The 12,372-nt window shown below is 42.4% G+C and overlaps 2 protein-coding genes across 2 annotated transcripts in view; both read right to left on the bottom strand.

Moving 5' to 3' along the window:
* LOC143808017 (tenascin-X-like) overlaps positions 1-10,977 on the bottom strand; it is a 332,081-nt gene extending 321,104 nt beyond the window's left edge. Inside the window, exons 1-2 of the mRNA XM_077290219.1 lie at positions 10,722-10,977; positions 6,216-6,470 (exon numbers count right to left, since the gene is read on the bottom strand). Coding sequence (XP_077146334.1) covers positions 6,216-6,470; positions 10,722-10,956 — 490 coding nt within the window. The 5' untranslated portion in view covers positions 10,957-10,977. The remainder of the gene's footprint in view (positions 1-6,215; positions 6,471-10,721) is intronic.
* A 47-nt stretch (positions 10,978-11,024) lies between these two features.
* The window catches only part of LOC143803971 (receptor-type tyrosine-protein phosphatase beta-like), a 92,230-nt gene continuing 90,882 nt past the window's right edge, over positions 11,025-12,372 (bottom strand). Inside the window, exon 25 of the mRNA XM_077281721.1 lies at positions 11,025-11,317. Within this exon, the coding sequence (XP_077137836.1) occupies positions 11,025-11,317 (293 nt within the window). The remainder of the gene's footprint in view (positions 11,318-12,372) is intronic.

The following is a 12,372-nucleotide window of genomic DNA, read 5'->3' as shown; positions in this document are numbered from 1 at the left end:
TAGGGTTGGGATTAGGGTTAGGGGTGTGTCAGGGTTAGAGGTGTGGTTAGGGTTACTGTTGGGATTAGGGTTAGGGGTTTGTTTGGATTAGGGTTTCAGTTATAATTGGGGGTTTTCCACTGTTTCGGCACATCAGGGGCTCTCCAAACGCGACATGGCGTCCGATCTCAATTCCAGCTAATTCTGCGTTGAAAAAGTAAAACAGTGCTCCTTCCCTTCAGAGCTCTCCCGTGTGCCCAAACAGGGGTTTACCCCAACATATGGGGTATCAGCGTACTCAGGACAAATAGGACAACAACCTTTGGGGTCCAATTTCTCCTGTTACCCCTGGGAAAATACAAAACTGGGGGCTAAAAAATAATTAAAAAAAAAAAGATTTTTTATTTTCACGGCTCTGCGTTATAAACTGTAGTGAAACACTTGGGGGTTCAAAGTTCTTATAACACATCTAGATAAGTTCCTTGGGGGGTCTAGTTTCCAAAATGGGGTCACTTGTGCGGGGCTTCTACTGTTTAGGTACATTAGGGGCTCTGCAAACGCAATGTGACGCCTGCAGACCATTCCATCTAAGTCTGCATTCCAAATGGCGCTCCTTCCCTTCCGAGCCCTTCCATGCGTCCAAACAGTGGTTCTCCCCACATATGGGGTATCATCGCACTCAGGACAACTTGGACAACAAATTTTGGGGTCCAATTTCTCCTGCTACCCTCGGGAAAATACAAAACTGGGGGCTAAAAAAATAATTTTTGTGGGAAAAAATTTTTGTATTATTTTTACGGCTCTGCATTATAAACTTCTGTGAAGCCCTTGGTGGGTCAAAGCGCTCAAAACACATCTAGATAAGTTCCTTAGGGGGTGTACTTTCCAAAATGGTGTAACTTGTGGGGGTTTTCAATGTTTAGGCACATCAGTGGCTCTCCAAACGCAACATGGCGTCCCATCTCAATTCCTGTCAATTTTGCATTGAAAAGTCAAACGGCGCTCCTTCCCTTCCGAGGTCTCCCATGCGCCCAAACAGTGGTTTACCCCCACATATGGGGTATCAGCGTACTCAGGACAAATTGTACAACAACTTTTGGGGTCCAGTTTCTTCTCTTACCCTTGGGAAAATAAAAAATTGGGGGTGAAAAGATAATTTTTGTGAAAAAATATGATTTTTTCTTTTTACGATTCTGCATTATAAACTTCTGTGAAGCACTTGGTAGGTCAAAGTGCTCACCACACCTCTAGATAAGTTCCATAGGGGGTCTACTTTCCAAAATGGTGTCATTTGTGGGGGTTTTCAATGTTTAGGCACATCAGGGGCTCCCCAAACGCAACATGGCGTCCCATCTCAATTCCAGTCAATTTTGCATTGAAAAGTCAAATGGCGCTCCTTCGCTTCCGAGCTCTGTCATGTGTCCAAACAGTGGTTTACCCCCACATATGGGGTATCGGCATACTCAGGACAAATTGTACAACAACTTTTGGGGTCCATTTTCTCCTGTTACCCTTGGTAAAATAAAACAAATTGGAGCTGAAGTAAATTTTTTGTGAAAAAAAATTAAATGTTCATTTTTATTTAAACATTCCAAAAATTCCTGTGAAGCACCAGAAGGGTTAATAAACTTCTTGAATATGGTTTTGAGCACCTTGAGGGGTGCAGTTTTTAGAATGGTGTCACACTTGGTTATTTTCTATCATATAGACCCCTCAAAATGACTTCAAATGAGATGTGGTCCCTAAAAAAAAATGGTGTTGTAAAAATGAGAAATTGCTGGTCAACTTTTAACCCTTATAACTCCCTAACAAAAAAAAATTTTGGTTCCAAAATTGTGCTGATGTAAAGTAGACATGTGGGAAATGTTACTTAATAAGTATTTTGTGTGACATATCTCTGTGATTTAATTGCATAAAAATTCAAAGTTGGAAAATTGCAAAATTTTCAAAATTTTCGCCAAATTTCCGTTTTTTTCACAAATAAACGCAGGTACTATCACAGAATTTTTACCACTATCATGAAGTACAATATGTCACGAGAAAACATTGTCAGAATCACTGGGATCCGTTGAAGCATTCCAGAGTTATAACCTCATAAAGGGACAGTGGACAGAATTGTAAAAATTGGCCCGGTCATTAACGTGCAAACCACCCTTGGGGGTGAAGGGGTTAATGGACTTTGAGTTTGCCAGGCAATGGACACAGGTGACCATGTGCATGGTGCCAGCCCATCAGGAAGATTGTCGTTTTCTGGTGTTGCATAATTTGCATGATGCTATCGTGCTGGGTTTTCCGTGGTTGCAGGTACATAATCCTGTGTTGGATTGGAAGTCTATGTCTGTGACTAGCTGGCGTTGTCAGGGGGTTCATAATGACGTTCCTTTGATGTCAATCTCCTCTTCTTCCTCTTCTGAAGTTCCAGAGTTTTTGTCTGATTTTCAGGATGTATTCGATGAGCCCAAGTCCAGTTCCCTTCCACCGCATAGGGACTGTGATTGTGCGATTGACTTGATTCCAGGCTGTAAGTTTCCTAAGGGCTGACTTTTCAACCTGTCTGTGCCTGAACATACCGCCATGCGGAATTATGTTAAGGAGTCTTTGGAGAAAGGGCATATTCGGCCATCTTCACCGTTGGGAGCGGGATTTTTTTTTGTTGCTAAGAAAGATGGCTCCTTGATACCCTGTATTGATTATCGCCTCTTGAATAAGATCACGGTCAAGTTTCAATACCCTTTACCTCTGCTTTCCGATTAGTTTGCTAGGATTAAGGGGGCTAGTTGGTTTACGAAAATTGACCTTCGGGGGGCATATAATCTTGTTCGTAATAAGCAGGGTGATGAATGGAAAACTGTTCAATACGCCCGAAGGCCATTTTGAATACCTTGTGATGCCATTCCGGCTCTCTAATGCTCCATCTGTTTTTCAGTCCTTCATGCACAATATCTTCCGGACTTATCTTGATAAATTCATGATTGTATATTTGGATGACATTTTAATTTTTTCCGATGATTGGGAGTCTCATGTGAAACAAGTCAGGATGGTATTTCAGATCCTTCGTGATAATGCTTTGTTTGTGAAGGGGTCTAAGTGTCTCTTTGGAGTGCAGAAGGTTTCTTTTTTGGGCTTCATTTTTTCTCCCTCATCTATGGAGATGGATCCAGTTAAGGTTCAGGCCATTCATGATTGGATTCAACCCACATCCGTGAAGAGCCTTCAGAAATTTTTGGGCTTTGCTAATTTTTATCGCCGTTTCATTGCTAACTTCTCCAGTGTGGTTAAACCCTTGACCGATTTGACGAAGAAAGGCGCTGATGTGATGAATTGGTCCTCTGCGGCTGTCTCTGCCTTTCAGGAGCTTAAACGCCGATTTACTTCTGCCCCGGTGTTGTGTCAACCGGATGTTTCTCTTCCGTTTCAGGTTGAGGTTGACGCTTCTGAGATTGGGGCAGGGGCTGTTTTGTCTCAGAGGGATCCTGTTGGTTACTTGATGAAACAGTGTGCTTTTTTTCCCATAAGTTTTCGCCTGCTGAAGGCAATTATGATGTCTGCAATCGGGAGTTGTTGGCTATGAAGTGGGCGTTTGAGGAGTGGCGACATTGGCTTGAGGGAGCTAAGCACCGTACTGTGGTCTTGACCGATCATAAAAATCTGATTTACCTCGAGTCTGCCAGACGGCTGAATGCTAGACAGGCTCAATGGTCCTTGTTTTTTTCCCGTTTTGATTTCGTGGTCTCGTATCTTCCGGGTTCTAAGAATATTAAGGCTGATGCCCTCTGTAGGAGTTTTTTGCCTGATTCTCCTGAGGTCCTTGAACCGGTCGGCATTCTGAAAGAAGGGGTGCTTCTTTCTGCCATTTCCCCTGATTTACGACGGGTTCTTCAGGAATTTCAGGCTGACAAACCTGACCGCTGTCCAGTGGGGAAACTGTTTGTTCCTGATAGATGGACTAGTAGAGTGATTTCTGAGGTTCATTGTTCTGTGTTAGCTGGCCATCCTGGTATTTTTGGTACCAGAGATTTGGTTGGTAGGTCCTTTTGGTGGCCTTCTTTGTCACGTGATGTGTGTTCTTTTGTGCAGTCCTGTGGGACTTGCACGTGGGCCAAGCCTTGTTGTTCCCATGCTAGTGGGTTGCTTTTGCCTTTGCCGGTCCCTGAGAGGCCCTGGACGCATATTTCTATGGATTTTATTTCTGATCTTCCGGTTTCCCAGAGGATGTCGGTTATCTGGGTTGTTTGTGACCAGTTCTCTAAGATGGTTCATTTGGTGCCTTTGCCTAAATTGCCTTCCTCTTCTGATTTGGTTCCGTTGTTTTTTCAGCATGTGGTTCGTTTGCATGGTATTCCGGAGAATATTGTGTCCGACAGAGGTTCCCAGTTTGTTTCTAGGTTTTGGCGGGCCTTCTGTGCTAGGCTGGGCATTGATTTGTCTTTTTCTTCCGCATTTCATCCTCAGACAAATGGCCAGACCGAGCGAACTAATCAGACTTTGAAAACTTATTTGAGATGCTTTGTGTCTGCTGATCAGGATGATTGGGTGGCTTTCTTGCCATTGGCAGAGTTTGCCCTTAATAATCGGGCCAGTTCGGCTACCTTGGTTTCGCCCTTCTTTTGTAATTTTGGTTTTCATCCTCGTTTTTCTTCGGGGCAGGTTGAGCCTTCTGACTGTCCTGGTGTGGATTCTGTGGTTGACAGGTTGCAGCAGATTTGGGCTCATGTGGTGGACAATTTGGTGTTGTCTCAGGAGGAGGCTCAACGTTTTGCTAACCGTCGTCGGTGTGTTGGTTCCCGGCTTCGGGTTGAGGATCTGGTCTGGTTGTCTTCCCATCATGTTCCATGTTCCCCTAAGTTTAAGCTTCGGTTTATTGGTCCTTATAGGATTTCTGAGATTATTAATCCGGTGTCTTTTCGATTGGCCCTTCCGGCCTCTTTTGCTATCCATAATGTCTTCCATAGATCTTTATTGCGGAAATATGTGGTGCCCGTGGTTCCCTCTGTTGATCCTCCGGCCCCTGTGTTGGTTGATGGGGAGTTGGAGTATGTGGTTGAGAAGATTTTGGATTCTCGCTTTTCGAGGCGGAAGCTTCAGTACCTTGTCAAATGGAAGGGTTATGGCCAGGAGGATAATTCTTGGGTTTTTGCCTCTGATGTCCATGCTGCTGATCTGGTCCGTGCCTTTCATCTGGCTTGTCCTGATCGGCCTGGGGGCTCTGGTGAGGGTTCGGTGACCCCTCCTCAAGGGGGGGGTACTGTTGTGAATTCTGCTCTTGGGTTCCCTCCGGTGGTTGTTGGTGGTAATACAGTTGTCCCTGGGTTGCAATCCTGAGCAGGTGTCCCTGCTGATTGCAGCTCTCTCTGGGTATTTAGGTTTGCAGGATCCATTAGCCCTTGCCAGTTGCCCATTGTTCTTGGAGGTTTTACATCTCTGTCTGGTTCCTCCTGCCCTGCAGCCATATCAGCCAAGATAAGTGTCTGGGTTTTGTTTCTGCAGCACACATGCTGTGTGTTTTACTATTCAGTACTATTCATTGTTTTTTCTTGTCCAGCTTAGACTGTGTTTGGATCTTTTCAGTCAAGTTGGATTCTCAGGAGATGCAGATATACATTCCATGTCTTTAGTTAGATGGTGGAATTTTTGTATTATCTGCTGTGGATATTTTTAGGGTTTTAATACTGACTGCTTAGTATTCTATCATATCCTTTTCTATTTAGCTAGAGTGGCCTCTTTTGCTAAATCCTGTTTTCTGCCTGCGTGTGTCTTTCCTCTAATACTCACAGTCAATATTTGTGGGGGGCTACCAATCCTTTGGGGTTCTGCTCTGAGGCAAGATAGAATTCCCATTTCCATCTATAGGGGTATTTAGTTCTCCGGCTGTGTCGAGGTGTCTAGGATGTGTTAGGTACACCCCACGGCTACTTCTAGTTGCGGTGTCATTTTAGGGTTTGCGGTCAATACAGGTTCCACCTACTCCAGAGAAAGTCTCATGCGGCTCCAAGGTCACCGGATCATAACACATTACACGACTAGCTCTACTCTCACCTACTGTATCCTCATCCATCCCTTGCAGATTGTGAGTCCTCGGGGCAGGATCCACTTTCCTCCTGTACCAGTCATGACTTGTATTGTTTAAGATTATTGTACTTATTTTTTAATATGTATACCCCTTTTCCCATGTAAAGCACCATGGAATAAATGGCGCTATAATAATAAATAATAATTATTCTGTTAGAAATACTCACGTGTATACACAGTTATTTCTGAACTTTTTCCAGTCACATTCTCTCCAACAACAGCAGTGATTAGAAATGTGTAATAATTCCCTGGTGTCAGGCCTTCAATTGTGTCAGATGTTGAAGTCACAGATTTTTCAAAAGTTGGTTCTCCTAGAATCTGGATTTCATAAGAACTTGCATTTCCATCTGGTCTCTCCCAGCTCAGAGATACATAAGTGGTGGTGATGATCCCAGTAATGAGGTTCTGAACTACTTCAGGCTCTATAATGAAACAGAAAATATATAAAGATTGATATACTCTAGGATTTATAAAGAACTACAGTGGGGGAAATAAGTATTTGATCCCTTGCTGACAAAGACATGAACAGTCTATTATTCTAAAGGTAGGTTAATTTTAACATTGAGACATAGAATAGCAAATATTAAATCCAGAAAATCACATTGTATAAATTATATACATTTATTTGCATTTTGCAGTGAGAAATAAGTATTTGATCCCTCTGGCAAACAAGACTTAATACTTGGTGGCAAAACCCCTGTTGGCAAGCACAGCATCCAAATGGTTTTTGTAGTTGATGATGAGGTTTGGGCACATGTTAGGAGGAATTTTTGTCCACTTCTCTTTGCAGATCATCTCTAAATCATTAAGATTTTGAGGTTGTCGCTTGGCAACTCGAAGCTTCAACTCCCTCCATAAGTTTTCTATGGGATTAAGGTCTGGAGTCTGGATAGGCCACTCCATGACCTTGATGTGCTTTTTTTGAGCCACTCCTTTGTTGCCTTGGCTGTATGTTTTGGGTCACTGTCTTCCTGGAAGACCCAGCCACGACCCATTTTTAATGTCCAGGCATAGGGAAGGAGGTTGTCACTCAGGATTTTACGGTACATGGCTCCATCCATTCTACCATGGATGCGGTGAAGTAGTCATGTGCTCTTAGCAGAAACACCGCCAAAGCCTAATGTTTTTACCTCCATGCTTGTCAGTGGGGAAGGTGTTTTTTGGGTCATAGGCAGCATTCTCTTCCTCCAAACACGGCGAGTTGAGTTCATGCCAAAGACCTCAATTTTTGTCTCATCTGACCATAGCACCTTCTCCCAATCACTCACAAAATCATCCAAGGTATTAATTTGTGAACTTAAGATGGGCCTGCACATGTGCCTTCTTGAGCAGGGGGACTTTGGGGGCACTGCAGGATTTTAAATCTTTATGGTGTAATGTGTTAGCAATGGTTTTCTTGGTGACTGTGGTCCCAGCTTCCTTGAGATCATTAACAAGTTCCCCTTTGTAGTTTTAGGCTGATCTCTCACCTTTCTCATAATCAAGTATACCCCACGAGGTGATATATTGCTTCGTGCCCCAGATCAATGTCGATTGACAATCATTTTGTATTTCTTCCATTTTATTACTCGTTGGCTCCTTCTCACCCAGCATCTTACTTATGGTTTTGTAGCCCATTCCAGCTTTGTGCAGGTCTACGATCTTGCCCCTGACATCCTTAAAAGCTCTTTGGCCTTGCCCATGTTGTAGAGGTTAGAGTTTAACTGATTAATTGAGTCTGTGGACAAGAGTCTTTTATAAAGGTGACTATGTAAGACAGCTATCTTTAATGCAGGTAATGAGTTGATTAGGGGCCAGAACTCTTAATGGTTGGTAGGGGATCAAATACTTATTTCTCACTGCAAAATGCAAATAAATTTATACAATTTATACAATGTGATTTTCTGGATTTTATTTTTCATATTCTATCTCTCAATGTTAAAAGTAACGTACCCTTAAATTTTATAGACTGTTCATGTCTTTGTCAGTGGACAAACTTACAAAATCAGCAAGATATCAAATACTTATTTCCCCCACTGTATGTGTTTCTGAAATATTTAAGTGACTTGTTTTCTGGAAGTTAAAAGAGTATCCTTAAGATTGAAAGTCACCCCATAACCATATCCCAGCCATATAAGAGGTACGTTTCAGATGTCTGAGACAGCAACCAAGGAGACCCTTAGCGATCCTAAGAACAAGGCTCTGAAACCTTGATAACTAGATTCTACAAAACCAAGTCTGTATGAAGTACAGATGTGCATACTCAATCACTACTCCATTTACTTTCTATGGCTGTGATGCAAAAAGTAGACCAAATCGCAAGGCAATTTTTGCAGTCCCATAGACATTGAAAAAAAGCACAGATCAAACATGCACACATCTTCTTTATTCAGACAAGACTATTCTGAGGAACCCAGAGTTCCACTTTTGGTAATGTTGTGGCCAGCTAATACTCAGCTATTAGTAAATGATCCCCTATCCTACAGTTACAGGACAACTTTCATTTTTGTGGATTTCCCTCTGGGTTATGTTACCTGATATTCAATCAAGCTTTCTTTAAGATATTTATATGGGATATCAAATCAAATATCTGTCTTTCTGTAGTGTCATATGTCTGTATATTCGGTATCTATATATATAATTGTCTAAGGGTCACTTCCGTCTGTCTGTCCTGGAAATCCCGTGTCTCTGATTGGTCGAGGCCGCTAGGCACAGTCCGGCCAAGAATTAGTCCCTCCCTACTTCCGTCCAGTCAGTGCCCAGCACCCACTCTATACTCCCCTCCAGTCAGTGCTCACACAGGGTTAATGGCAACGTTAACGGACCGCGTTATGCCGCGGGTAACGCACTCCGTTAACGCTGCTATTAACCCTGTGTGACCAACTTTTTACTATTGATGCTGCCTATGCAGCATCAATAGTAAAAAAATCTAATGTTAAAAATAATAAAAAACAAAAACCTGCTATTCTCACCCTCCGTAGTCCGACGATGCGCTTGCGCCTGCCGCCAGCTTCCATTCCCAGAGATGCATTGCGAAATTACCCAGAAGACTTAGCGGTCTCACGAGACCGCTAAGTGATCTGGGTAATTTTGCAATGCATCCTGAGAATGAAAGATGGCGGCAGCCGTGTGCGCATTGCCAGAGGTTCGCTGGATCTACGCTGGATCCCGGCGGGTAAGTATATAACTATTTTATTTTTTTAACAGGGATATGGTGCCCACACCACTAAATACTACGTGGGCTCTGTTAGATACCGCGTGGCTGCTATATACTACCTGGCCAGTGTTAGATACTTTGTGGGCTGCGTTATATACTACATGGATGCTATATACTAAGTGGCCAGTGTTATATACTACGTGGCTTTGTTCTATACTGCGTGCTATATACTACGTGGCCACTGTAAGATACTATGTGGGCTGTGCTATATACTACGTGGGCTGAGTTATATACTGCATGGCTGCTATATACTGCGTGGCTGCTATATACTGTGTGGGCTGTGTTATATACTATGTGGGCTGTGTTATTTACTGCGTGGCCTATATTAACGCATCGGGTATTCTACAATATGTATGTATATAGCAGTCACATGGTATACACCACAGGCCACGTAGTACTCCTATATACTACGTGGCCTGTGCTATATACTATGTGGCTGCTATATACATACATACATATTCTAGAATACCCGATGCGTTAGAATCGGGCCACGCAGTAAATAACACAGCCCACATAGTATATAACACATATATATATATATATATATATACACACAGTATATACATACACACATATACACATCAGTAAATGACATTATGGCATCGTTCAGAGAAAAACTAAATTGTAACAGTTTCCTTTCTGTAGTAAAGTATTGTAGTATAGTCTAGGTAATGCTTGTTATTCAGAGAGTTGGTGTGTGAGTAGAAGTAGAGCTTGTAAGATATCATCATATTATATTATGAAATACCTGTAACCTGTACACATGTTTTTTTTTATAAGGAAATTGAGTGAAGTGCAACAGTCAAAAAATGTAATTACATTATAGTTTCCATACAGAGACATTGGAAAGTTATAAAGAGAAACTCTCGTTTGTCCATAGCAACCAATTACTGCACAACATACAATTTGTGTTCTCCTGTTGAAGAATATAAGCTGCACCAATTGACTGTTATGACCACCAGAGACAGATTATCTTATAGGCAGTATTCATAAATGTTCCCCTTTTTCATTGTTGCCCCAATTACAACAGCAAGTGCAGCCTCGGTGCCTCTCCCCGCGGTATTCGCTTTTCATCAGGTGATTATCAACGTTCACTTTATTGCTAAATGAAAAGGTCCAATTATTTATTTTATTTTAGAGCCCCCTCTGTTGTATAGCCTGTCAGAGAGTACCGATATTTTAGATTTTACAATCAATCATTAGCTCATTTTAGGAATATAATTATGTTTCCACATATGTAACTGTTCTTCGTTTTTTTAATTTGCAAAGGTGGCTGCTTCAACAAAACAAAACAAAAATATAAAAAAATATTAAAGTATTAAAATTAAAAGAAACCTAAGCATTAAGCAACAAACTTTTGATGAACAATCAATAAACTTCTGATTCACTTCTACATGGCTCTTTATCTATCTATGGTAGAAATATTCTGTATATACAATATGTACTATTTTGAAATCTGAGTGTAAGAAATACCCACTTGTATACACGGATATTGCTGAACTGTTTCCGGTCACATTATTTTCCCCAACAACAGCAGACAGCAGAAATATGTAATAATTGCCCGGTGTAAGACCTTCAATTGTATCAGAAGTTGAAGTCACAGTTTTATTGAAAGTTGGATCTCCCAGAATCTGGATTTCATAAGAACTTGCATTTCCATCTGGCTTCTCCCAGCTCAGAGATATAGAAGTGGTGGTGATGATCCCAGTCATCAGGTTCTTCACTAGATCGGGTTCTGTTATGAAACAGAAAATATGTTTTATGAAATAAAGAAATAAACCTAGAAGCACTTCAAAGTCTCATAGAAATACTCACTTGTATACTCTGATATTTCTGAACTGTTCCCCGTCACATTATTCTCTCCAACAACAGCAGTGACCAGCAATGTGTAATAATTTCCTGGTGTTAGGCCTTCAGTTGTATCAGAAGTTGAAGTCACAGTTTTATTGAAAGTTGGTTCTCCCAGAATCCGGATTTCATAAGAACTTGCATTTCCATCTGGTTTATCCCAGCTCACATATATAGAAGTGGTGGTGATGACCCCAGTCATCAGGTTCTTCACTACTTCAGGTTCTATTATGAAATAGAAAATATATAAATAATGTCAAACTCTAGATTTTGTAAAGGAATTAACCTAGTAAGACTGTGTTGCAGCTTCTGTTGGTCCAACATTTTATATTCTGATAGAAATACTCACTTGTATACACAGAATGTTCTGTACTGTCTCCAGTCACATTTTCCCCAGCAACAGCATAGATCAGAAATGTGTAGTAATTCCCAGGTGTCAGGCCTTCAATTGTATTAGATGTTGAAGTCACACATTTTTGAAAAGTAGGATCTCCCAGAATCACAATTATGTAAGAACTTGTATTTCCTTCTGGTTTCTCCCAGCTCAGAGATACAGAAGTTGTGGTGATTAGGGTTGAGCGACCTTTACATTTATAGGATCGGGTCGGGTCGAGTGAAATCGGCCGATCCTATAAAAAAGTCGGGGTCGGGGTCGGCCGAAACTCGAAACCCAATGCTGTGCTTTCTGTTTCCAATGGTTCCCAGGGTCTGAAGGAGCGGAAACTCTCCTTCAGGCCCTGGGATCCATATTTAAGTGTTAAATAAAGAATTAAAATAAAAAATATCGCCATACTTACCATCTGATGCGCCCTGGTACTAAGCGGGAACCTTCCTTCCTTAGAATCAGCCTTCCAGGACCTTGCGGTGACGTCGCGGTGACGTCGCGGCTTGTGATTGGTCGCGCGGCCGCCCATGTGACCGCTCGCGCGACCAATCACAAGCCGCGACGTCACCGTGACGTCACCGAGGGTCCTGGAAGGGCTTATTCTTAGGAAGGAAGGCTGCCGGAAAGAAGCCGAGGGTGAGTATATTCCTATTAGGTATATACTCACCCTCGGACACGCCCTGCTTCTTTCCGGCAGCCTTCCTTCCTAAGAATCAGCCCTTCCAGGACCCTCAGTGACGTCACGGTGACGTCGTGGCTTGTGATTGGTCGCGCGAGCGGTCACATGGGCGGCCGCGCGACCAATCACAAGCCGCGACGTCACCGCGACGTCACCGCAAGGTCCTGGAAGGCTGATTCTAAGGAAGGAAGGTTCCCGCTTAGTACCAGGGCGCAT

Source organism: Ranitomeya variabilis, chromosome 2 (genome assembly GCF_051348905.1).
Source record: "Ranitomeya variabilis isolate aRanVar5 chromosome 2, aRanVar5.hap1, whole genome shotgun sequence".
Taxonomy (NCBI): Eukaryota; Metazoa; Chordata; class Amphibia; order Anura; family Dendrobatidae; genus Ranitomeya; species Ranitomeya variabilis.
This window is presented reverse-complemented; position numbering and strand designations above follow the sequence as displayed.